Here is a 25,260-nt window from a genome sequence, read left to right as displayed (position 1 = left end):
CTCATTGTGGGGTGCATTAAGGCATACAAGCATGCAAGGTGTCCTTGAAATTCAGTTTTGATTTAACTGTGCATTCTTGTTATAGATGTAGTATATGACAATTGACTCTTTTTCAATACAGACAGACCTTCTTTATTACAGCTGTTTCTATATATTCCATAAGTTCTATTATATAGGATGACATTATAGAATAACCCTATAGTATGTGCTTCTGTAATTATGATTTCTTAATATTTATTGCTGATTTGGCATTTTAAAATAACCTGAACTTTCATAGGATTTAGCTGTTTAATAAAGTCAGAAGAGAAGGTCAGTCATATGTTTCAGTCAATGTGGAATGTTTGTTGGCTTTTCTAAATGAAAATGGATATCTGTTTATCTTGCCTTAAAGGTCAAGGCCTGAACTTCTAGCATATAGACGTAGGGGTTATTGCTGATATTCTAATGCCATTAAGGCTGTATAGCAGTCTAGCTTAATAGCTCACACAAATTAAGATAGTGCAAGACATGACAGTGAGCCTATGTTTATATACATTTTGGTGTAAACTGATGCACAGTAAGTGTAAATAAATAAAAAATAGTTCTTTTCAGCTTATGAATAAAGAAAATAAGACACTGATATAACACCCAGAGTGTTAGGACAAATTTGACCTCGTATACACCAGGATACTCCCAGAGTGTTCCTTCTTTGGCTGCAAGTGTTTGAGCCAATGCAATTGAGAGAAATTTAGTCCAACACTTATAACTAGCCAATTATACCGCAAGTGACTCTAAGGCTCAGTCTTTGAGCACTTAGTAACTCACAGCATTTAGCCTGATACTCACTAAAGCATTCAAAAGATTGCTTTTCCATTGGGCATTATGCTACTCAGATTTCATATCTGCTGCTTTTGATACTGCTTTACTAAGACAAGCCTGAAGTACTCGGTCTGTAAATTAGCTTCATCTTACTTGATTGCCCTTAAGTATAATGCTCATTGCATCATTCTATCAATAACTACATATCATTCTATCTATAACTACATATTTGTATGGCTAAATTAAATATAAAATTCTTGAAGTAAAATGACAGCACTGAGCTCACATTTCTTAAGTTGGTCTGAGTTCCACCAAATATTTTGGTAATTTTTTGTCTGAAGTATTCAGTGCATCAGGACTTCAGTCCCCATCTCCCCACTTCCAGAGGGCGATTTAGGTACTGACCATGGGAGTTGTGATCATCTCTTCCTTTTTGGCCTCTCTCTTGCCAAACAAGGAAAAGAAAGGGAAAGAAATGAGTGACAGAACTGTATGATACCTTACAGCAGGAAAGCTGTAGCAGTTACCAAGTCCATCACAGACAGGACATAGCAGCTCTGTTCTAGAAGATGGTGAATCCTGGAACAAAGGAGGCACCTCTGCACAGTGCAGGAGAGAAAAATGTTTAAATTGTAGATGTGAGCAGGATTATGAGACTCTGCTCTTCAGAGTCTCCTGTATTCCTGTTTGGCTTGCTGGCCTTGCTGAGGTTAATAATGCTACATCTTGCATACAGAGCTGATCTGAAATGTTGCAAGTCCCACCAGGGGACTGGGCATTCCATGCTATGGCATGGTGACACTCAGCCCTACTGCACCCAAGTTCCTTTCTGCAAGAAGTCATTACAGACACAAATAAGTTGCTGTTGATAGTTTGGGAGTATGCTAATTTAAAATGGCATCATATTTGCTCTGGAGTAGAGCACATCTATGGACAATTCCTTGCTTTGCTTGGGTTCATATAGCAGAGTGCACAAGACAGGGCCCTGAACTTGTCTGTAAGATATCCTGCATCATGTATCTGAAGTGTACAGATTTATATGCATTTTTCATTATACTCTCCTGTTTTCCCCACACAGTTTCTTGAGCCAGACTTTGAACTGACATTTTAAATTTTTGTTTAAAATTTCTTTTGAAGTGATATGTTTTCTTAAAATTCCTGTTCAGATGCAGATTTAGTGTTTGTCACTTTTGAAATGAAGCATGTAGATGCCTAAATTACTTCAGTGACTTTGAGAAATGAGATTCAAAAGTGAGGCAAATAATTTTGGGCATTATTAGTCACTGAAGAAGCATAAACTGCATCATGTTTCATCTTTCCATTTTTTAAAACTACTTCTGATCACCATTAGCAGGCTGTAGCATAAGGGGAAAAGAATGTTTCTATTAGGTTGATCAAAGATCTTCTTGAAAGGTCTGAGCTTTGCTTGGAGAAAAAAACCCACACTTGCTCCAAATCACTCAACTACATAAAAATGGGCATGCAATTAGTCTTGATTGTGCACGTGGCTGCAGAAATTTTGTAGACAGCTGAGCAGTCAGCCTTCTAAGCAGTTATTTGCATGTACAGTAAGCCTGACTCCATGTGTACAAATTGTGAAAATATGGGGCTTAAACTAGGAGCAGTAAAATGGTCTTGGTTAGTTTAGTGATGCTACTTACAATAAGAACATATTTGCTGTTCAAATCTTACATGAGGTTCAGTCCTTAATAAATGAACTGCTTTCCAATGTGGAACACTAGGATAATTAGTTCAACAGTCATCCATCTGTACCTGGATCTCCAGAAAGAGTCTCCTGTGAAAAAACCAGGAAGCTGAAGTGCTTTTATGAACAGTGTCTGCTCTGACTATTGTTAGAGAACACTTGGCCCTTCTGCTTAGTTTTATTGTAATGTTACCTCTCTCCTTATTCTCCATCCAAGTATAATCTACTACTTTCATTAAGTGACGATGCCTTATTTTGTAATTTTTGTGATTTTGTGTCACACACTGTTTCTATCTGCAACCAACCTTGCTTATTGTCTTAGGAAGGGGAGAGTAAGTTCTTTGTCTTTCATGAAGAATCTATACTTTCCCTTAACAGTCCTTTATTCTATCTGAGGACTGTTCACCCACGTGAGTTTTCCTTGTTTAGGTTGCTCTGAAATGTTCTCTGCTTTTTCGCATAAGTACTAAAAAATGTGGTGCCCAGTTGTCAGTTTTTAGATGTTTTCTATTGTTTTAGAAGTGAAGTTTTGTGTGGTTTTTTTTTGTTGTTGTTTGTTTATTTGTTTGTTGTTTTTTTAAATTTAGGGAGCTCTGTATTGAACTACCTGAGAACGCATCTGCATTTTCTGAAATTAGATAGGAAGGAAGAGCATGATTTACTTCTAGCACTGCTTACAGTGCTGAAAGGGAAGACAACTGTAAGAGAAATATTACAGCATGTTCACAGTGTAGGTCCTTCAGTTGTTCTTTACTGGTCTATGAACCAGTGTCCTTTTGAGAGGGATGAAAACACTGCAGAGGTGATCCTGGCTTTTTGTATCCTATCCTGGCAGTTATTTCTACCCAGGAGCACATTTTGCTGCTGAGAATTTAGACCTGCAGTTGGTGCTGAGTGAGGAGCGCACAACTTTTTGTACAGAATAGCCTTAGAAAGACAGAAATGTTATGCCAGACATATCCTTTCCACAATCAAGAAGGTAATCCCAGCATTAGTGAGATATTAAACACTTCTTCTCTGGGAGATAAGAGTCTAGTCACCTGTAGTAAAATTTAATAAATTTTTTAACATTCTGCCAGTTTATGATCAGACTGCTTCCAGATGAAATTACAGTGTTCATTTTGAAAACACGTTTAATTAGATTATAGGAATGGATTTCGTTGCCCCCTTGCCTTAAAGCTAGCAGAACTTTTTCTTCCAAAACAGCAACTGAGACATCAAATCTGCCTCTTTTCTGTTTGTAAAAAATAGATATTTTACCATTGTAACTTCCCTTTTTATTCATTTAAAACTACTTTGTCTTCAGCTCAGAACTGGCTGAGCTCTTGAGGGTAAGGAGACCTTAGAAGGAGTGTTCAGCATCACATTCAAGAAAAAAAGGGAATTCTAACTTGTTGAGAGAGCTGCTGATTTATCAAAGCAGCCTAAGAACTTGAATTAGAGAAGTTAATGGGTAATTTTAAAATGTTATTATCACTTGGTATAATTTGATCATTGTCAGAGAGATGACAGCTATAGAAGGAAAAAAATGTTTTCTACCCTTTCAAAAATTTGCCCTTTTGAAAATCTAAAAGAGATTAAGGTGAACGTAGCTTAAAAAACCTAAACATTGCCAAGTAAGGCTCCTAGATTTGTGCAGGATGACTCCCATGTTTTCAAAAACATGGACATTTCTTCTGTTTTCTATTAATTGTGGTTTTGCCTGTATGTGTGTCCAGTCTCTCCTGTATTACTGGCATAAATCAGAGGAGCCTACAATATGTTTGCACAGTTCACTCATTATTATATGTATTTCTATCAACAGGAGAATGGAAATGAATGGAGTGAACTAAATCAGTTATGTGTATAAAAAAGAAAAAAAATTTAAATCAATTCAGTCACAGAAGTCATATTTATTTTTGTTCCTCGGTTGGATGTATTCATTTATTTCCCAGTCCTGTGAACATCTAATTTCTATATAATAAGCACAGTAGTTCATGAAGCTGTATCATCCAGCTAAGAGCAGCTATGGGGCATGAAGAGCACACTGAAGCAGAGAAACTGTAAAAGGAAAATTATACCCAAAAGCTGCCTCATGCAAAGCTGCACAGAGCAGCACAGTAGAACACAGCCCAGTCGAGTCCCCTTCTTACCACAGAAACAAGTAATTAGAATTTTCTTCTGCTAATGTCTGGGCTCAGTGTGGATTTGTGGCATTCTGCAGGCTTGGGTAAAGACTTTCTGGAGATTTGACAGCAGAAAATGCCACAATCCAAATTTATATCCTGTGTGCATTTGTAATGTGAACATTTCAACTTCTGTTTTTTCCATGGGGGTTTGAAGTGCTGTGTGTGAACCAGCCATCTGTAATGATGCTGTAATCAGGCAATGGGGGATTAAGCTTATTAATAATGAAATATTGTCCTGGGAGTGCACTTATGTTCTGATATTACTTTAGAAATTTTAGCAGACAAAACCTGTACTCAAAGAGCAGTATTCAACACAGATCCTTATAATAAGAAAAAGATAAATTCCATAAAAAGCTGAGATGTGACTTAAAAAAACCTTATTCAGATAATCTTCACGTATTGCAGGGAATTAAAGAGCTCTATGAGTGTTTGAAGCATCATTAAAATTGGGAGGTCTCCTAAGTAAAATATGGATGTTACGAGATCTAGTATTTTTTTTTTTATCTCTATGTAACAGCACAGATAAATTTTATATTTGCCTGAAAGTGGATGAAGACTTTCAAATTCACATGTCAACTATCTTGAACGCTGCAGAATGAAGGGAAGTTGTCTCAAATAATTAGCCTAGAGGAATTGATCCAAATTTCCTGAACAATAATATCTACATGCCCTTACGGTGTATACAGGAGTACTTAGTTATGTTCAAGATGAAGATTTTAAAAGCTTGTGTCACACCCAGTCCTGTCACCTGTGTCAGTTTACTTCTCAACATGATTTCTGTCTTGATAATAAAATATATTGTACTAAATTTTATTCAAAAGCAATTGCGCAGATTTCAGAAATCTGTATGTAGGCTACTGGTGACTATATTGGACTCCTGCTTTCTTTTCATGTGTGAATATTAATCTGCTCATTAGCAATTAAACATAGGGAACAAATTAATTAATTAATTGAAATTAATTAACATTGTAGTGAGTTGACCTTGGATGGACACGAGGTGCCCACCAAGCAGCTGTATCACTCACCATCCTCAGCTGGACAAGGAAGGGGAAACACAACTAAAAGCTTGTGGGTTCAGATAATGCCAGGGAGAGATCACTCACCAATTACTGTCATGGGAAAAACCAACTTGACTTAGGGAAATTAATTTAATTTATTGCCAATCTAACCAGAGTAGGGTAATGAGAAATAAAACCAAATCTTAAAACATGTTCCCCTCACCCCTCTCTTCCTCCTGGACTCATCTTTACTCAATGAATTCTCTACCTCCTCCTCCTCCCAGCAGTGCATGGGGATGGGGAATGGGAGCTGCAGTCAGTTCATCACGTTGTCTCTGCTACTCCCTTCTCCTCAGGGGGAGGACTCCTCACAGTCTCGTGCTGCTCCAGAGTGGGGTCCTCCCTATGGGAGACAGTCTTTCACTGGCATCTCCAACATGGATCCTACTCACAGGCTCCACGTCTTCAAGAACTGTTCCAGCGTGGATTCATTCCATGGGGTCAGTCCTTCAGGATAGCGCTGCTCCAGTGTCAGGCCCCCCACAGGGTCACAGGTCCTGTCAGCAAACCTGCTCCAGTGTGGGCTCCTCTTCATGGGGCCACAGCTCCCTGCCAGGAGCCTTCTCCACTTCAGGCTTCCCACAGGGCACAGCCTCCTTTGGGCATCTCCCTGCTCTGGTGTGGGATTCTCCACAGGCAGCAGGTGGATCTCTGCTCCGCCGTGGATCTACATGGACTGCAGGGAGACAGCTGCCTCTCCATCATCTTCTCTATGGGCTGCAGGGAAATCTCTGCTCTAGCACCTGGAGCACCTCCTCCCCCTTCTTCTGCGTTGTCCTTGGGATCTGCAGAGCTCTCTTTCTCACTCGTCTCTCTGGCTGCTGTTGCACAGTTGGTTTTTTTCCCTTCTTAAATACATTAACACCTCAAATGGTTCAGTAGTTGTGTGTCTTTCACACGGTTTGTGTTAACCTTCCCAGGGCTCATAACTGGGGACTGTTTCATAGAAGTTTGGTTTCTGTCCCCATGACATTTCAGAAATGGGCGTGTTGTGCAGCATTTGGGGACCTGCCTGATATTGCTGAGTCCTAACTGCAGGTTGCCATTGTAGGTCAGCTTAAATGTAGGTTGGGCCTGTGTATGCCTAGTAAGGGAACTTGAACTGAAGACTTGCCTTGACAACCTCTGAGATGTTTCAAATGCAAGTTGTAGGTTCTGACACTGTTGGGGTGCTCTTCACTGGATGGCCAGCTGTTTTCATGCTGCATTAAGTGTCCTGAATGGACTTGATGTGTAATGTTGAGGGAAGGAGTGGCAGGTTTCAATGTAGAATTTCAGGGGTTGTTGGTAAAATTGGATAGATTGCATTGAAGAGAAGATCACAAATGAGCTTTCTGTGTAATAGGGAAGGCTTCTGTTTGTCCTCAGCTTGTGAATCCTGGAACTGGTGTTATACTTAATTTCTCTGAAATACAAACGGGTTTCATTTGCTGCCTTGACTGGACTCTCTCTCTCTGGATTTCTCCAGGTCATTTTAAATACCTCTGTTTTTCTTCAGTCTGTCTTAGCCAAGTGCAGTCAGTCACCTGGATGTACAGCAGGACCTCAGAAGTGGCAGCCTGGGTTTTGCTCCCTGCCTGCATGACAGACAGTGGGGTGGAACCCTGCAAGAGCTGGGGTGAAGCCCTGGGGCAGAGGAGCTGTTGATTGAAAAGTTCATTGAGAGCAGAAGAAATGAGACCACTGAGCTCCTGTACCATCAGCTGCCAGTGTCCACAAGTGAGCTGACAAAGCCCCGTGGCCAGCAGCATCGGCTGACTGTTGCTGTTGAAAGAGCTGCAAAAGAGAAAGAAAGGATCATTGATGAGATCCAGATTGACAAGGGGGAAGACAGTGATAGGATATCAGATATGCTTTGTTCTGATTCCTTGTCACTCAGCTCATCTGAAATAGAAAGTCAGAAATATGGCAATGACTTGGAAATCATCAGAACAGCAAGTTGCAGGGAGGGCCTGCTGAGCCACCTGTGCTCAGACTCAGTTCTTCAGCTACAGCTTTCTTGTAGATCTTTTGTTTTCTTTTTTTGTGATGAAGTAATTGCATCTTATATGTATTTTCATGGATTGTATCAGAGAGGTATACATACATTCTGCTTGGTAAAAATAATACGTGATATAAAATGTGCATTTTAACTAGTAATGTACATTCTTTATGCAGGTACAGAAGGCTTGGGATTTAGCATTACTTCAAGAGATGTCCCAATTGGTGGCTCTGCTCCAATTTATGTGAAAAACATCCTTCCGAGAGGTGCAGCTATTCAAGATGGGAGATTAAAAGCTGGAGACCGATTAATTGAGGTGAGGAAATGTTACATGTTTCTTGTCTGTGTTTTGGCATGAGCCCACATACTTTTTCACTTCCAGAGGCTTATAGTATTTAATATTATAGGAGAATTTTTCCCTCTTTTTACCTTTTTTGGCTTTTTTTTTTGTTAGGTAAGAGATCTTGTTGCTGGGCATTTTCAGTACATAACTTTGAAAAGCTGGACCCAGACATACTATAAAACATAAGTTTACTTGTCCTTATGTGAATATAGTGTCATAGTCTAGCATTGCTGTTTATTAATAAATTGAAGCAAAGTGATTCTAGTAAGTAGAATTAAATCAGCATGGAGTGACAGATCAGAAATTATTGAGGATGTTGCCAAGGATGGAAGACAATATCCTGAAAAGGTTTAGTGAATTAACTGAAAGGGACATAAGAGGAGGAAGTTGTACAGAGAATCAAGGCCACTTCCCTCCTGAAGGAAGGATGTCCTCAAGGGAACTAAATTTCTCTTAGATAGGTGCACCGCAGAGATCTTTCTGCAAATCTAGCTGAGTGATATAAGATGTTACCACCCACAGCTCTTCATTACTGTCCCTAAGCCAAATGACACCGGAGGTACAGCTGAGTCTGTAACTGCCTCTCAGTGCTCTAACTTCACTTTACTGCAAAATTGGCCAAGTCAGCTTGAATTGGTGCTGGAGGATAGCCCCCTATAATTACTGTAATTCAAGGTAACCCAGATGACTCGGGTAGAAGAGGACTCAGAAGCGTTTAAGATGACAGCTTTGGCATCTCAGCTGTGTGAGCTGTGCTCTCTCATGAGGGGAAGGAAAAAGATGGTTTGCTGACTTCTGAGGACCATGCTCCCTTGCTTAACACTGTAGTTGATTTGCCTTCATTTCCAAAATGTTTCTGAGCAGGCAAGACTGAGATTATTTGATCTTTCTCTGGCTTCTCCCTTACTGAAGTTAGCTCATACAGTAGGAAATTCTGCATTTATTCCATTCCTGCCTTTCCTGATCAGTGGCATGTGGAGGCCAAGGGATTGGACCGCTGAACAGAGCCAAGATAAAGAGTAGCAACCCCAAAGTTATATGGGGAAAAAATCACTTTCTACTTTTGTCACAATTTATTGTGCTAGATATATTTGGAAGGTATGTACAACACCAAGACACATGGAAACAGGACCAGTTTGGGATCATACTTTGATTTTGCCGAAAGATATTTATGCAGAAGTTCTGGTAAATGGGATTGGATGTCTTTAGAGTATACTGGACTATACTGTTGCTGCTGAAAAGGAGGGAAGTAGATTCTCTGGCTTGTTATTTGTATTTGTATGGGAAGGATGACCATTTAATTAGTTCTATTAAGTGAAAGCTGTAATGTGAGCTAATAAGCAGATTGCTCCAGTGAGGGTTTTCTGATACTGTCCTATGTGATTCACGTGACTTTTCGCTATAAGTGTCTGCTGGTTTCCCTGTTTTGGAGTCTTACTGATTTCTACCATTTCCTTTGTTACAGGTAAATGGAGTTGATCTAACGGGGAAAACTCAAGAAGAAGTTGTGTCCTTGCTGCGAAGTACCAAGATGGGAGGGACCGTTGCCCTTTTGATTTTTCGACAGGAAGAAACATTCCATCCAAGGGAACTGGTGCGTAAAATAGAGAGCAGCTAAGAGATTTAGATGAGTATGAGCAAATGATTTGATCTTGTCACCTGCTAGTAAACATGCATGGCCAGCACTGAATATAAGAAAAAGGATAAAAGCTATTTTGCTTTATTTAGAACATTTTACATGCATGTTTTCTATTTTCTTCACGATCTGCTATTGAAATTAAATATTTGTTGATAATGTATAAGTGAGAGCTTTATTTTGAGTGAAAATGTTTATTATAGAAGAAGCTATTGCATAGACTTTATTTGGATGCATGCAGATAAGTAGATTATTTCATATCTTTCTAAGGTCAAATCTATGTTTGAAAGCCTGCCATTTGTCCCACTACCTGCTCACTAATATGTTCTCGAACATATAATATTATGCCAGAATAGGATATGTAAATACCTTTCTATCAAAAAAGTGGAAGATATAAGAAGTAGTAGCCTTTTTTGAATATAAATGCAATCTCTGTGGAATGGAAACCCTGCAGTTATTAATTTAGCAGGGCAATTCGGAAGATGTTTCTAAGGAATTTACATTAAATAGGAATAAAATGATGTTTCATACTGTACCTGCTCCACTTGCATAGTGTATATTGATATTTCTCTGATAATTATTCAAGATAATTTCTGTTATGAAAAGGTAGACTCTGAATGGTAGCAGTCTTACTTTGTTCTGTACTCAAACTGCTGAAGTTATTTATTATTTGTATTATTGTAGCTGTATACAACTCTAAAATAACTTATTTGGCTGCATTATTGTGAGAAGATAGACAAATATAAGTATGATGAATTAATACCTTCATTTTTCTACTGGATTTGTGTTATTTTGAATGCAAAGAAAATGAATTTTTGTTTGGCCATTTCAAGATATTAATCATTAGCTTTTACTTTTCAAAACTACCATTAAACATAGGAAGTCAAAGTGACAGGGAAGGTTGCAAATGAACCAACTTTTACCTTAACATTCTTGGAACATGCCTTCAAGTGACTGAAGTGAAAGCTGTCATAAAGTGAAGAGAAATAAAAATTTGAAATCCTATTACAGCCTACCTTATCACTGTAACAGTGAAAGCAATCTGTTTATAAGGTCCTGTGGTATAATTTTCATGGTACTGCTATCTTTCGTAAAGATGAATGAAGATGCTTTTTGAGATTTCTAAATAAACTTAGAAGTAAGAAAATGTCTTAATTTTGTGTATATTATTTCTATGGTAAAATGAGGAAGTTTTAATGCATAATTTGACATGAGATTTTGTTTAAATAATTGTAACAAAGATAATGGTGTAAGTAATGCAGAGATTCCTTAGCAATACATTATCTAGTTTTAAAATAACAGCAAGTCAGCCCCCTTGAAGGAGTTCAATCTCAGCAGCCTCCTTGCTGTGGCTCAGGCAATACTCTCAACTACTTTGGCAAAGTCCAGCAAAGGGAAGCCAGACCTTGCCATGGCTGTGTCAGGTAGCAGGTGGGCTTTGCACTGTGTAATGAGATGAGATCTGAACTGGTGTGTTTTTCTGCAGCTCCAGTTGAACAAATGGTATTGTGAGGATCTGACAGTACATGTGTGTGATGATCCTCTGTTGAATAAGGATTTGTTTGTTTGCATTCTGACATGAAGAGTTCTTAGGTATGCACTGCTGACTGCTGTCAATGAGCAGGAGCAGAATTGCTGGGGAAGGTGTTGAACTAAAAGTCATCATAAAGGCTGTTCTTTCTTCTCTGGTAAGAAATAATCCTCAAAAAAAAAAAAAAAGCAAGTCTTTTCAACCAGCTCTTCTCATTGATTTTTACTGGTATTTTGAAAAAAACAAAACAAATTAGAAAAACAGTCAAACAAACAAAAAAGCCAAGAAAAAAAGAAAAGAAAGAAAATTAATATTGACATAGAGAGGGGAATGACCTGAAATGATGTCATTTCATCTTTTTCACATGCAGACCTTCATCGGCCACTTAGGAACAATTTGTCTTTGCATCCTTTCCCTATTTCTCTCATATTTTCTACATGTTTGTGCTTTAAATATTAACTGAATGAGATGTGTCTCAGAAACCATATATATAAAATCATGTTATTTTATGTTATCTATCTTATTTAGGGTAGGACTTGCTGTTGCTTACTGAGAACACTCAATATGAAAACCATTTTATGTTTGCCAACATTTGTACACATAGTAATCCCAATAAAACAGGTGTTTAGATTTTATGTTTTCTATTTTGGGTTATGGCTTATTGAATGACTTGTGAAAAAAATTAAACCTCATTGGGTTTCAAGTAAAATGAAGATTATAAACTTCAGAAAAGTTAAGGGTTTTAATGTTGCTGTTATTATCTGGAAGGGGCTTATGAAAATGTGTAATTGTAGCTAAAACTCAGGGGATTGTTAAGCTGAGCCTGTTTAGGTTGGTATGGGATCTCTGAAGCTTGTGTGGATGAGGTCAGGTATGTGTTTGTGATGATCCAGTGCAGCAGATCATGATAAAAGCGAGTGAAATGTGGAAGCAGGGAATCAAATCAAGTTGGCAGAAGTCAACTTTTCTAATTAGTGAGATCTGGAAGGATGATTATTTTTCTCCAGAATATCAGGCATTTTATTTCTTCTACAGTTACCTAATGCCAGATAGGTAATGTATTAGGGCTTGTCCACACTGATGTGAGGTACAGACATATTATCTCTTAAAACCCTTCACTTTTTGCAAAAGGGCCAAGATTACTCTGGTTAAGTAGAGCTCCTGTAGCACTGTGGTTACCTCACATAACTTGTGAAGCATTTGCTTAGAGCTGCTACTGACTATGTGGATCCTCTGAAGGATTGACTTAGGTTATTTAGCTTTTGAGCTATATTCTCAGTATCAGCAGATGCTGGCTGGCAGCATTAGTCTCCAGTACCCCAAAAATTAATATGCTCATTGGTACATGTTCCTGGTAGTTGTCTTCATTATTTTTTCCTTTCTGGTTGTTAGCTTCAAGTTGAAGCTTACTGGATGTTTGCATTACTGCTTTGCCACTACATTTTTGTGCTTTACCATTTGAATGTCCTACAAAACAGCTAAACCTTAGCATTTCATTATGGCCCAGCTGAGTGGAAAGAAATAGCTGGTTAGCCCAAAAACGGTCAGCCAGCCAGCACCAAGGTGTTTCCTGAGTTCTCAAATGGATTTTAATATAAGTGGATGTGGGCTTGGAAGAGCCATAGTTCCTTATGTGTGTTTCCAGAACTGTATGTGGGATGCATTTTCCAATGATGTGTGTTTGCCTTGCGTGCCCCGAGACACAGGTGAGGAATGCAAAGTACAGGAGGGTCCCATCTCTGGTGAACTGAATGCACCCTCCTGTCCTGGGATAAGCAGTGATGCAGTTGTGGCTCATCTACACATGCTCAAAATGGGAATCCGTTTCTAAAATGAGAATGGATGTTTTAAAAAATAGGTACTCATTTAAAATATTTGGAAGGGTTCATCTGTACTGCTGAGGTCATTCTTTGAAAACTTCAAAGTGGAAGGGAAAAGCCAGGGGAGAACTTCCCTGAATGAAAATGTTCCACCAGCCAGAAAATGGTGCAAGCAGTCGTGGTTCTTCCTTGGCCAGACAGTCACCACCCTCATAGCCAGGTAGAGTCAGGTGCATGTACCATAAGGGCACTGGAGTTATTTCTGGTCACTTCTCATGTAGTGGGTGTTTAGACAAATTTCAGTCAGGGGTGTGATGAACACCCTTCATTTTTTATTACCACTTCACGTCAGAATTAGAGCTTTTTGTTTATCCCCTTGCTGTTAGATAGTATATGTCATATGTAGTTGTGTTCTTATTTATTTTTTTTACTTCCTTTAGAGTGCAGAACAAAGCCAGTCACAAATTCCAAAGGAAACGGTAAGAGCTTTGTCTTTTCCATACTGGAAGACTCCCAAATGTTTTTAAATTGATATGGCACTTATCCATCGAAGTTTTACCGATCCTTCTTTCACCTTATATACTGTAGATGGCTCTCTGTAGCTTTACATTTTAAATGCATTTTTTAATGTAATTTCAAATACTGTTTGAAAATTATATAAAATTCTCTTACTATGTATGTTCAAGTGCTATTTGAAATTACATCTTTTATGTACAGCCAAAGGCCTAAAGTTAGATGATAAGAGTAAACTTTATCTTAGGTTACATATAGAGGCTAATTGTTTAAATCATGGTTATATGATGGAAATCTGAGATACAAACACAGAAATTAGGCAACTGGGATTTAAGTCTTAATTGGATTCTCATAGCAAACCATTGGTAATTTTTTTTTAAGAAACTATATGGAAGTAGTATAAAGTTTAACCTTTTGAGGGCTGCAGCAGGTCTGTATATGATGTGCCAGTGAGGTTCTAGATTGAGGTTGTGTACTGCTAATATACCTCATTTTAGTCACTGGAATATGATTAGTCCAATATACAATATACTAATACATCTAAAAACTTTTTCTAAAATAAAAGGTGTATTTTATGAAATACTGACAGAGAATATAACAACAATATAGTACCTTAAAGATATACTGTATCTTAGTTAAAAACATATTTCAAGAAGCTCCATTCAGTTAGGTACCTATTTAAAAATGAATTAATAAATTATATTATGGAGAAATTGAGAAGATTCTTGTTGGGATTTGAAATAAGTTAGGTTGCTGAAAAACAGAAAGAGCTTGTCTAGATAATTCAGAATGTGTTACCAGCAATAGCAAGATGTTGCCTGGAATAAAAAGAGTCAGGACTAGGTGAAGATATGTAAGAGCCATCTCAGAGAGGTAATCAAGGGTACGTTGGTTGATGCTATTAATTTTTCAGGCCAATGGAACGTAAGTGTAAAAATGGGAATTTGGGTTGAATGTTAGCGGTATTCGCTTCTATCCTTCCAGCTTTTAGTGTCCTTCTATTGAAAGTCCTCTCCTTAAGGGCTCTGCAAAACTGTGGGTGTATCATTGTTTCAGACATGCCTTGCAGTATCTCTTTAGTGCATCTCATTAGAGTATGTATGTTTTTATCTTGATAGTTTCTTACCACGTACTGCTGATATGTAAGGAGATCAAAGATCAAAGCCCAGGATAGTATTTCTACTTGTAACCAAATACCATTGAGAATAATTTGTGGGTGCAGCCTTATAAAAGTGTCCTGGTTTTAGGAGTTGAAATTCCACCCCAAAAGCTCATTAAGATAAGGCAGATTGCCTATAAGGTGTTTATAGAAATCAGTTGCTTATCTGTTGCAAAGTTAATGTTCTGTAGCAAATTCCATGGTGAAAACTTTTCTTTGGCGTTCTTGGAACCAATACCCAGAGTTCATCTAAGGAAAGATCAGAATAAAATAGGTATGTCCCATTTGTTCTCTTTAGACATGGGGTAAAAAAATGCTTGTTAATCAGCAGATTATGCAGGAGGGACAGGGAGTGTATGAGTAGCTAGGGATTTCTGAAAAAACCAGCTAGAAAGCCCTAGCAAGCCTTGAAAATATGGAAGTGAATTGGAAAACATATGAAGACTGAGTAACATATGGTTAGTGAGGGAATGAAGCTAGAAACCTGATCAATACAAAAAGAAATTGCCTAATGTCTTGGGTTTTTCATTCATTATGCATTGGGATTTTTTGTTATTTATTTGAAAGCTGAGAACAACAGTGATTGATAGGAATCTATCTAGTAGGAACACTAGGTCTCTTTATATTTGCCGACTCCAGTATGTGAATTAAAAAATGGACTAAATGTGAAAGGTGTCAGTGGATATTTATAATGCACAATGCTTTTGCACTTATCTTCCTTGTTCCAATCTACTTAGCTCTGGATAAGTGTGATACTCCAGCTTTACAGAACTAATTTTCCTGAGCTGCACGTTAATAGTACAGTCACACATTCTTTATTATTATTTTTGAAAGTATTTTTCATTGCTTTCCTTTATTCTCCTTGGTTCTGCCTCAATACCTGCTTATTTTTCCTCTGTCTACTTTTCAGGTCTTTGAGATTTCTAATCTCGCAATTTCTATTTCTGTGCCTGCTCTGATCTTTGTGCTGTTAGTTGTGAGGTTTTAGTCTTCAAGTGTCAAGGACTTGATAGTAGAAAGCAAAGCAAAAAAAAAAAACCCAACAAAAGAGTATGATGAAGGCAGTGAAGCTACAGAAATGATAGAGGTGGAATGCAAGTCTGTTTTTCATTTGAAGGCAAATGGTTGTAGGGGTTTTTGTTGTTGTTGTTGTTATGTCTTTATGGAGAAATAGAAGAAAAATGCACCTTTGAAATTAAAAAAAAAAAAAAAGAAATGAAGAAAAACTCCCTTGAAAGTAGAAGGCCTGAAATAAAATCACAAAATATCAAGCCTAACTTATCAACACATTTTTCACTCAGGGGTTACCTTTATGTAACTGTTACTTTGAAATGGTTTACACTAATACTGTGGCACTTGGATGCAGCAGTTACTCCTCATAGAGGTAAAAAAGAAAACGTTGAAAGTAATTTTTTTCTTAACTTGTGGCCTGAAATCCTTGACAGAGTTATTCCTTACAACCCATATAAAAGCATATGAATTCAGTTTTGTTATACACCATCACAGAATAAAGATTCTCAATCTTAAACTTCCATATGAGAAGATTTTGTAATTTGATAGGCTCACACAATTTAAGCTTTGCTCTCCTGTTTTACATAAGAAATGCAAATTGCTGATGCAGCTTCAGCTTCTACCCAGTAACTGTGCCCTGGTGAAAACAAGACTGGTGTTTTTACCTTTTGCTTTGCTTATGAACAGAGCTGGTGCTCTGTTTCCTCATGAAGCAAAGAAATCTCCCGTATCTTGGTTGAAAGGTTGTTTCACCCAGCCACAAGTTTGTGCCATTTGTATAGCTGATGACAGCATGGAACAGAGGCACCTATTTCCAAACAGGGAATTTGGCATGTAGGAGATTGGCCATAATATGAAAACTAGTAATTTATCATTATTACATTTCTGTTTCTAAGCATAATTATCTTAATGCTGTTACAGTGCATTGAAATGAACTGTTAATTATGCTATGTAAAACATCTGCCAATTAATTTTTCCTCATACTCTTTGAAAGTTGATAGTGTTTCAGTAATATTTTGCATTTACAATTGTCATTCACTGTTTGTTTTCTGAATTCAGAACCAGCAAGTTAACTTTCCCGTAAGCATAATGCTAGAAAAATAATAATTATCATATGAGTAAGTATTTTCTAAGGAGTGTTGTCTATTGGTAAGAAGAGATTTAAAGTTAGTATTCAGGATTTCATTTCATCATTGTTGCACTCAGCAGCATGGAAAAGCTTCAGTTTTCTGTTCTCGTTTGTTTTTCTGTCAAATTGCTGTAAGTGAGCAGAATGTTATGAATTTAAGTGAGTGCAGGATTCGTAACAGTGACACAACACGAGTGGTTGGTGTGTTGGAACAATATATAAATGTTTAGCAGCACTGATAGAAATTGCAAATGGAATTGCTTTTTATTTTCTTCTGAACTCAACTGTTTGATACTCCTGTTATTATCTGAATTTAATTTTGATCACTGTGTTTTTTCAGATGCAATTGCTGTTCTTGCCAAATTCTTCTGTGTGTGATTCTGAGTAAATTACCAGCTACCGTTTTTATTGCAAGAATTCATTGCCTATAGGAAAGGGGTGACACTGGTCAGAGGCATTTTGCAAGAACTAATGCATAGTTATTTTTGTATACTTTTTGTATGTAACTTTTCATATTGTGAATGTGAGAGGCAATACTAGCAAATGCCTAGAAATACATAATTTGTATTGATTAATGGATAGAAAATTCTTGTGGAAAAAAGCACAGTCGGTATTGAGTTTTAAGAGGATGGTATGCTGAGTGCATATGTGTTTGTCTTTTGCTCAAAAGTTTGTATTACTTCAAGATACCTAGTCACTGGGGATGTATCCATAGATATTTTTTAAAAGCTGTAATAAGTTCCCACCATTTCCTATTTAGCACTTCTATAGAACTTCAGCTTGGTGATCCAAGTGTCTAAACACTGAGCCAAGGTCATAGATGGATTAATGTCAGACTATACCACCAGCAGTGGTGTTGTCAGTAGGTACAGAATGATTTTTTTGAAAGAGGATATGTCTGACTGATGATTAAGCTGATGCTGTTATTTCCTCCATGTGCTTAGATGTATTTTTGTACCTTTTTTTTCTAATGGTGTGAGGCACAAGGGTGATTGCAATGTTTTAAAGGCATTTTTAGTGCTATTTTTGAGTGATTTCAGCTAATATTTTTAATAAAGTTGTGACATAAGAAACAGATTGCTGTCCATATGAAAGAAATAGGTAGTGTATGTGTGATTTCTGCAAGGTACTGTTGTCGTTTCAGTCTTTTACCATAGCAGATACTCTAGTATTGAATAGCATGTTCTGGCACATTAATGACTGGAGATAAGACATTAATTCCTAGTGAATAATTAATACAACAGTTAAGTGACTGTGTTCATGAATGCTTTTTGACCAGTCTGAATTTCCTGTAATGTTCAGTGATAAGCCACATAAACTTCTGCATAATGTGGTGCTTGGAACTGACCCTCAGGCTCAGTTTTGACTATTACCAGCTGGTGATTTACCTGGGATGTGGTGTGACACATTTAAACTGGCTTTGTGCACCACCATAGGGCAGCTTTGGTTGCTTTCTCAACACTGGAATTGGTAACACTTGCTGAGCAGTTCCCAGTTTCATGGAAGAGAACATGTGTCCCTCCACTGTGACAGGCTTGTGTTAGTGCCACCATTGCAGAGTCATCCAGAAGCCACGCCCATGTGTACAAACTTGTTGATTTGGTGTAAACCTTGTTTTACTGCATCATTGCCTTTAGACTCATGGTGTTGATTCTCCCTTGATATTAAAGGTAGGGAAAATAGTGAGATGAAATGGTTTGCTGTGGTTGTCTGAAAGTCGGCAGCAAAAGTAGGAGTGAGACACAGATCAGTCTGAGTGCCCCATACTGGCATTACTTCATGGGGAATGTGTTTCTTGCCATGGATTTCTACAAAGGAATAATTTCTCTTTCAACTTGTTTTTCCTGTCTGTCTTTTCCAGACACTACCTCTTTCTTTGGTCTTTCAGGTCTTGTAAATCCTATAGGCCAGTGAGAGAAGTGAGGATTTTTAGGGAGCTCTGTCATTAGTGTGTTGGGCATTGAAGTTTTTCTTGAAGAAGGGATAGTGCAGAGAGCTGTAGTTTTATAGGCTTCTTTGGCAGAGCAGACACCTGCTGCGTACCTAATCCCTTGGTTTTCACTTCTCTAGGATAAGCAAAGTGTAAAGAAACAGGGTTAGCATTACAATCACATGTTTTTGTTTCAGGACATACAGTAGGAATACAGTTTGAGTAGGAACAACAGTTTTGAACAGAGTATGTTGGCCTGAATAAAGGACAGTCATTATGGTACCTGCAACAGACGTTGTGAGAAGATGTGAGATTAAGAACCAACAGAATGTAATTTTAATGGTCTGATCAATTTTTTCAAATGTAGAATCTCATCTGCTTAAACCAGTTTCTGTGACAGCCCAGATCAGACTGTTGGCATTAGGGAAAGTAATGTTAGTACAGACAAGCAATGGATTTCTTATAGAGAGAAATAACAAACATATAGATGTACTTAAACATGGGCTTTTGCAGAGCTTTGATTTCCATACTAAATGAAACTCACATGGTAGAATTTTTGTGCTTTGGAAAAGCATTTAATTTTTTCCTAAATCATATCTTAATCCTTCAAAACCTTTAAACTGAAGATATTTTTGAATGTGGAACATCTTTTCTGATATTAAATTAAATCCTTAAAATGGACACAACAGGAAATGCAAAGGGGCTGTTTTACAGTACTTTAATGAACTAGCATTGCTGCCTATAAATACTAACCAAAGTTTATCTATATATCATACACAAAAAACTTTTCCTTGATAGGATTAAGACTAAAGCAGACCACATTTCCCATAAAATCTCAGAATTCAGATCTACTTTTTGATATTTAGCAGCTGTTGTTTGATTTGGATGAATGCAATCTTTGCCAGATGTGACATATTAACTTTGCTAATATGAATAATGAGTCTCTGTATACATGCAAATATGATTCATTAGTGTTTATCTAACATATGACAGATATTGAAATTCTTAATCTAGGAAGAGCTAGAACAAGAAAGCAAGCATAAGAATTCTTGTTGTTTAGTTGGCTTAAAGCCTGTATCATTTTATAACCAGGTAATAGATACTTTAGGTCCTCAAAACCTACAGTGCAAGACAACCATGTGATTTAAAAAAAAAAAAAGGTAAAAGGCCTTGTATTTCGGGAGAAAACTGGGTTGGAGTGTGCATGCCACTATTGGATCAGTGGTCAGGCTTTTCTCTGCTGGAGGCCCAGTTTAAAATCTGATTGGGTTGCTCTAGTTATTTTTATCTTTAATGCCTACTTGTGGTGGGATGCACCAGCTCTCAGTTATTGCTCCCAAGGAGGGGTCTCAACTGACTGAGAGGTGTGAGGTGTGTTTCAGGCCACCTACATTGATCTGTTTTCAATACCTCCAGCAGCAATACATTACATTTTTATAACTACTAAACATCTCCCCCCACCCCCCCAAACAGTTGTTGGCCAAAGAAGCTGCTTTGTTTCCTTAGAGCTGTTTGTTTCACATGCTCTACTTTTGTATATGCAATGGCATAGGGTGAGAGTGAGTCATCCTCCGTTTGTGTATCTCACTTTAGAGGGTGGCCTGATAGGACAGGAGTGTCACCCACCTAACCTGAGGGACAAAACAGTTTGAGTCATCTCTGATGTTAAGAACGTCTTTGCACAACAGCTAAGTGAAATCTCCTCTCTTGCGTATATCCTGCCTCATTCTATTTTTTAAAATAATAAAGACAAATTGTATTGGTTTCCCAGTGTATGGGACTTATGATTTCTTAGTATTATGGATACCTTATGAGAAAGAATTACATAATGGATGCTGTATTAAAATCTTCTAAAGACTGAAAATATCTTGGAAAAGGGTGTTGTGTTAGGTTGGAATTCCCCACTACTGGAGCCCAATTACTAAACCTGGGATTTTGCAATTTCCAGTAGTTTTACAGCCAACACTTGCTAGAGAGCTCTTACATCTACCAAACTCATCTTTTGAGAATTTCAGGTTTTCCATTTGGTTAAATTGTAAAGAGAGAAGACACATTTGTGAGGCAAAAGGTTGATAGATTAACAAAATAGTAGTTAAACAGAGGCTAACGGGGCTGTAATGTTAGAAGGCTGGACACAACAGAACTTGAAGCAGGTGAATTGAACAGTCAATGGGATCATTCAAGTCATTAGGTAGCTGTGCTATAGTTAATTAATAATGTGAATGTCATCACTGTGGTATCTGTATAGATATATACACATATAAGGGTGTGTTGTACGTGTACATGCATATACGAGTGCATACAAGACCTCTGTAAAAGTTTTCGTATCTCTAACTTGGAAATACACGTTACCCTTCAAGAGTGGAGATGCAGAGCTTTACAGATTGCTCTGTGAAAGGGAACAGGAGCGCATTTCTGTGTACATAGTCACAGAGTAATGTGCAGACAAGTTTCAGTGGCTGAATAACCGCTGAGCAGGCAGCAGGTCTAAGCTTGCAAGGGAATGAACTTCACTGGAGAGAATGCTGCCAGATTTGTAGCTGCAGTGAGTCACTGAGGAAACCTGTCCTAACTTGACTGAAAATTGCTTCCCCTGTTAGGTGGGCGGAGGGCTTTCTTTGCTGTTCAGTTTCTGTTTTCACCCATCTCATGCTGCTTAACTCACCAGCTGAACCCTGATGAGGTCTTGCAAAGGGAAGAAGTCCCGAGCGGTAGCGTGTAAAACATGAACCACCAGCCGGTCGAGAGATGCAATTGTCCCGCTCTGCTCTCCACTGCTGCGGCCTCACCTTGGAAATTGTGTGCAGTTTTGGGCACCACAGGATAAGGAAGCTATGAAGCTATTAGAGAGTGTCCAAAGGAGAGCAACAAGGATGGTGAAAGGCCTTGAGGGGAAGCCATGTGAGGAGCAGCTGAGGTCACTTGGTCTGTTCAGCCTGGGGAAGAGGAGACTGTGGGGAGACCTCGTTGTGGTCTTCAACATCCTCACGAGGGCAAGAGGAAGGGCAGGCACTGATCTTTTCTCTATGGTGATCTGTGACAGGACCCAAGACCTTAAGTTGTGCTAGCGGAGGTTTAGGTTGGATATTAGGAAAAGATTCTTCCCCCAGAGGGTGGTTGGGCACTGGAATAGGTTCCCCAAGGAAATGGTCACAGCACCAAACCTGACAGAGTTCAAGAAGTGTTTGAACAATGCTCTCAGGCACATGTTGTGATTCTTGGGGTGTCCTGTACAGGACCAGGAGTTGGACTTGATGATCTTTGAGGGTCCCTTCCAACTCAATGTATTCTATAATTCTGTGATAAAAGGATAAAGAGGAGATGCTGTTACTAGTATGATGAGAAAACTAATGGCACTCTTACTGTCAAAGTCTATTTCAATATTGTTTATAAAATTAAATCTGATTTTATGATCAGATCAGAAATGTTACATAGAAGATTAACTTATGCGGAAGAGAAAAACAATTTCCCCCATTTATCTTACGGCTTTTTAAAATCTCTCTATATATCAAAACACTGCTCTAAGTTTGCTCTAGTCAGGAAGTTTAAATTTACAATGTATTTATGTTGTATTTAAAAAGTGAAAGACTTATCTCAAACGTCGTTTAGCATAAATTGATGCTAAATATGATTTTGAAGCCAAAAAAGTCACCTACATATTTTATCACCAATTGAATTTTTATTACAAATTACATACTTGAGCAGCTTCATTCATGCAACTGAAGTCATTTCAGATGACCTTTTCCTCAGCAGCCTCTGTCTGAACAGAATATTGTTCTGCTGTTAATTGTTTTGGACATAGTGTGTGAAAAATCTTAAGGGAGTTGAATTTTGTTGTTCAGGGTTCACAGTACATAATTTTGCTTGCATGTTTACTTCTGGCCTGTCAAAATACATGAAGGAGTAAATTTCTCCTACAGATCAACTAATCATGAAAATAATGTTGAGGTGTTTGATTGACATAGTGAGGCTGTTAATTTAGAGAGTATCAAGATCAAATGGAAGCTACTGCAATTAGGAAGTGACTGTGTTCTCAGCTGAAATTTTTTAATGCTGCATTTTAGATTTTTGTGCGTTTTTATGCTGTCTCATGGACATATTAGGGAATTTCTGTGATTTGTTACATTTAAATACTTAATGTTCAACACCATATCAGTGCAAATGTTACTTTTTTGTAATAGGTGTTTTTATATCGATTGGAGAGAGTTGCTGCACATGTAATGTTTCTGTACTCTAAAGGGCTTTGGAAAACAAAGGATTCAGTCATTATGAAATTTTTGTTGGTTTTTGTTTTGTTTTGTTTTTGTCTTTACAACTTTGGTTCAAAGTATTATGATAGTGGGCTAAAAATCTTCCTGCTCATTTCTCTGTGAATTGCTCCTTTATGACATGCTTAGAGGTTCCTTATCACTATATGGTCCTGTTCCAAGGTTTTTGTGGGGGAAGTTATGTTCAATATATCATACATATTAAGACCTCCTTTGATACCATGGTGTGACAAAAATGTTAAAGTTGGTACTTTCATATCCATAGCCCTTGAAAATTAATGGTTCAGTTTATATTGAAAGCCACATTTTTAATGTTTGTTCAATTTTTTATTTTTTTTTTAACTCTATCTTCAAGCATATGATACTGGAAGGTATCACACAGATTCTAAAGGGCAAAAGGCTTCTTATGTCCCTAAAATTCCAGACATAGGTATCGTGGTCAAACAAGTGTCCTTAGGTGGGAAAAACTGTGGAGACCTTATGAAGTCCCTAAAGTAATTTAGCCATAGCCCAGTAATGGTAATTTTCTTCCTTGGGTGAGTTGAGCAATTTTCTCATGCCTTCAGTACTTCTGATCCAGTGCTGAGGCTGCTGTTTCTCATTTTTTCATGAGCATGATCTGCTTGCTCATGTACAGCTGCTAAGGTGTAGTTTGTTCCAAGTTTTGGCCTCACATTTCACTGTGAGGTGTCTGTAGCCTGATATTGGCTTATTTCCTTATTCAAGATTGCAGGAAACAAGCAAGCATAAGCCTCATGTTAAAACCAGTGCTGAGCTGATAATGCAGCTCTTTGGTCTCACTGAAGAGAGGCAGGGTAGAGGCCATTAGCTAAGTCCTTGGGGATGCATGTGGGATGCTCACTCCAATTGACCCTTTGTCATATAGAAATACACCTGACAGGCTGTACAAGGAAGCAGTTGAGTTCTGTGCCCTGGAAGGGAGATTGCTTTGCCTGAACCTTTGGCAGATTTTTTTGAAGATTAGAAAATATTGGAGGAGGAGGGCAATTGATTCTAAATTTATGTTGACAGTAGTAAAAAAAAAATTTCATAAGCATATCTGCTTTCTTGGCTAAGCCACACATCCTACCTTGGCTTTATCTCTCTTTTGGCTCTCAAGCTTTTATTCCTACTACTATTTATTAAGGAATATGAAAATGATCAGTGTTACAGAAACTATAAGGTAATGTGCATCTGTCTCAGATTGTTTTATTCTGCAGCCACTTGACAAAATGCGGATTCAAACATATGCTGGAGCTAGTGCTTCTGTGAGCCAAGCAGGAAAATTAGGGTTGTAATTTTCCCATAATTTGGGAAACATCTTTTAGATGGAGTATTTTTCAATGGACACAATACACCTTTCCATTCCTCACAGCTAGCACTGATTATGCTGTTTTGTGTGGCCAAGAGATGTGTTTGAATAGTGGGATTCATAAGCAAGCCAGCCTAGCTATGGCACTTGGATAAGGGGTGTAAATTTTTTGGTTGTTTTTGTTTTTATTTTTTTTTTAATTGATGAACATTGTGCTTTGTTATAAGCAAAAGGAGTTTAGTGCAAAGGGAAGGGCTGGTGAACACAGTAAGGTTCATGCTTTTAACCAAGTGGGAACAGATAGAGCTCCTGTTTTTCTTCCCTCGGCTATTGTGGCTCTCTCGGCAGTCTGACTGCCTTCCCTTGTGACATTTCACACTGCATTTCTAGGTCAGTGGTGACACAACTAGCATGCTTGTGCCCAAATTGATCATCTCAGTCTGCTGTACTCCACATGGCCTTCACATCTATCTTTGCCATAGGCTGTGTTTGCATTTCCTCAAGTCTTAAGAAACAGGGACAGCTCAGCAGGCGCACATTAACTTCTCATATGCCTTCTCACTCATATGAGTGAACTTGCAAATAAATCACTGATGTGGGAAAAGTTGGTGTAAAATCAGTGTCAGAAACAGAGGTGACATGTTGCTAAGATTATGAAAATTTGGCCAGATTAATTCTTCCAGGGAAGAACTGCCAATGCTGGACATTAATGTGCACCTTCTGCTGTATGTTCTCTTACTCTTTCTCCTTCATGTGGGTGAAAAAAACCCAGCATAGTCAAGTTCACAAGCATCTTTTTGCAGAGAATTGCCTCTAAGGGCATGACTTTTTTCTTTAGTGATAAAGTTATAACCAAAAGTGGTTATAACCACTTTGTTAGATTCAAAAGAGGATCAGA

The 25,260-nt window shown here is 38.0% G+C and overlaps 1 protein-coding gene across 25 annotated transcripts in view; it reads left to right on the top strand.

The window, feature by feature from the left end:
- Positions 1-25,260, top strand: part of PARD3 (par-3 family cell polarity regulator) — a 451,418-nt gene that overhangs the window by 246,429 nt on the left and 179,729 nt on the right. For 19 of the 25 annotated variants that reach the window (XM_017741463.1, XM_017741462.1, XM_017741452.1 and 16 more), the window contains 3 exons: positions 7,887-8,026; positions 9,519-9,647; positions 13,481-13,519. In XM_017741463.1, the coding sequence (XP_017596952.1) occupies positions 7,887-8,026; positions 9,519-9,647; positions 13,481-13,519 (308 nt within the window). The remainder of the gene's footprint in view (positions 1-7,886; positions 8,027-9,518; positions 9,648-13,480; positions 13,520-25,260) is intronic. The other 6 variants (XM_008639287.2, XM_017741464.1, XM_017741458.1 and 3 more) reach the window with 1 other exon arrangement.

Source organism: Corvus brachyrhynchos, unplaced genomic scaffold (genome assembly GCF_000691975.1).
Source record: "Corvus brachyrhynchos isolate BGI_N302 unplaced genomic scaffold, ASM69197v1 scaffold167, whole genome shotgun sequence".
NCBI classification, from domain to species: Eukaryota; Metazoa; Chordata; class Aves; order Passeriformes; family Corvidae; genus Corvus; species Corvus brachyrhynchos.
The sequence above is the reverse complement of the archived record's forward strand: the minus strand, read 5'-3'. Positions and strand labels throughout refer to the sequence as shown.